The sequence below is a fragment of the Sinocyclocheilus rhinocerous genome, unplaced genomic scaffold, assembly GCF_001515625.1.
Source record: "Sinocyclocheilus rhinocerous isolate Xijiao unplaced genomic scaffold, SAMN03320098_v1.1 C36249014, whole genome shotgun sequence".
Classification (NCBI taxonomy): domain Eukaryota; kingdom Metazoa; phylum Chordata; class Actinopteri; order Cypriniformes; family Cyprinidae; genus Sinocyclocheilus; species Sinocyclocheilus rhinocerous.
Genome location: NW_015776940.1, coordinates 1 through 940, shown reverse-complemented (window position 1 = coordinate 940; position 940 = coordinate 1). Strand labels below are relative to the sequence as shown.

Here is a 940-nt window from a genome sequence, read left to right as displayed (position 1 = left end):
AGAATGTTTGTTCATAACTTTGAGAGAACCTTGCCAGAACATTAGTTCCGAGAATGTTCTTTGTTAGCTGGGAACAAGCATTTTCACTTTAATTGTGCCTAAAACTATGCCATGCTCTCCCTGTCACATTACTCCACAGGAATTCAACTGCTCTCATTTCTCAACTTCCCAGTCATGGAGTGCGTGTTTTTATTCGGACCCCACAGAGGCCGTCAGAGACATTCCTAATGGCTCCATGCTTCTTGTCGGAGGTATAAGGAGGAACTTATGCCATATCAAAGCATGTGCCCACTGAATGTGGCCTCTATACATGTAGTACTGCACAGCTAGGATGCAGTCCTATCTGATAAGTAGTTCATACAGCTAAGTGGTATTTCCTGCACTGATATCCTTTGCTGTAGATAGAACATAATGTGTCCCCAACCGGTATCACTGTGTGTGCTTAATTTCCCCCTTTTCTGTCTCAGGCTTTGGTTTGTGTGGGATCCCGGAGAATTTAATCAGCGGCCTGTTGAAAACAGGAGTAAAAGACATCACAGCCGTGAGCAACAATGCTGGGTGAGAGAGATCTCTAATTAACATGTCAGTAAAGGCAGTGAAGGGACAGAGTGTTTCCAGAGAATTCCCTAATGTGGACCAACTCAATGGGATGTTTACAACGGGTTCCTGTCATGTACTCTTAAACACAAAAAAAGACTGGGAAATAGTCTGATGGGGTCAAGGGGCAAGAAAGAGGGAAAAAGGGAAGGGGGCCCTTAAGAATCGAGGCTTGAAGGAACACCAGTGTATAATGTGATTTCTTGTGTGACTAACTAACTACATGATTGTTTCTGATGACAGGGTTGATAACTTTGGCCTGGGCATGCTACTGAAAACCAAACAGATAAAACGCATGATATCTTCATACGTTGGGGAAAACGCTGAGTTTGAGAGACAATAT

General features: G+C 43.4%; 1 protein-coding gene across 1 annotated transcript; it reads left to right on the top strand.

Moving 5' to 3' along the window:
• Window positions 1-91: 91 nt before the first annotated feature.
• LOC107735707 (succinyl-CoA:3-ketoacid coenzyme A transferase 1, mitochondrial-like) lies at window positions 92-934 on the top strand (the record flags this gene model as incomplete). The annotated part of the gene is made up of 3 exons (XM_016547304.1): window positions 92-251; window positions 468-558; window positions 841-934. Coding segments are annotated over exons 1-3 (330 nt in total), but the record flags the coding sequence as incomplete, so codon positions are not given.
• Window positions 935-940: the final 6 nt, after the last annotated feature.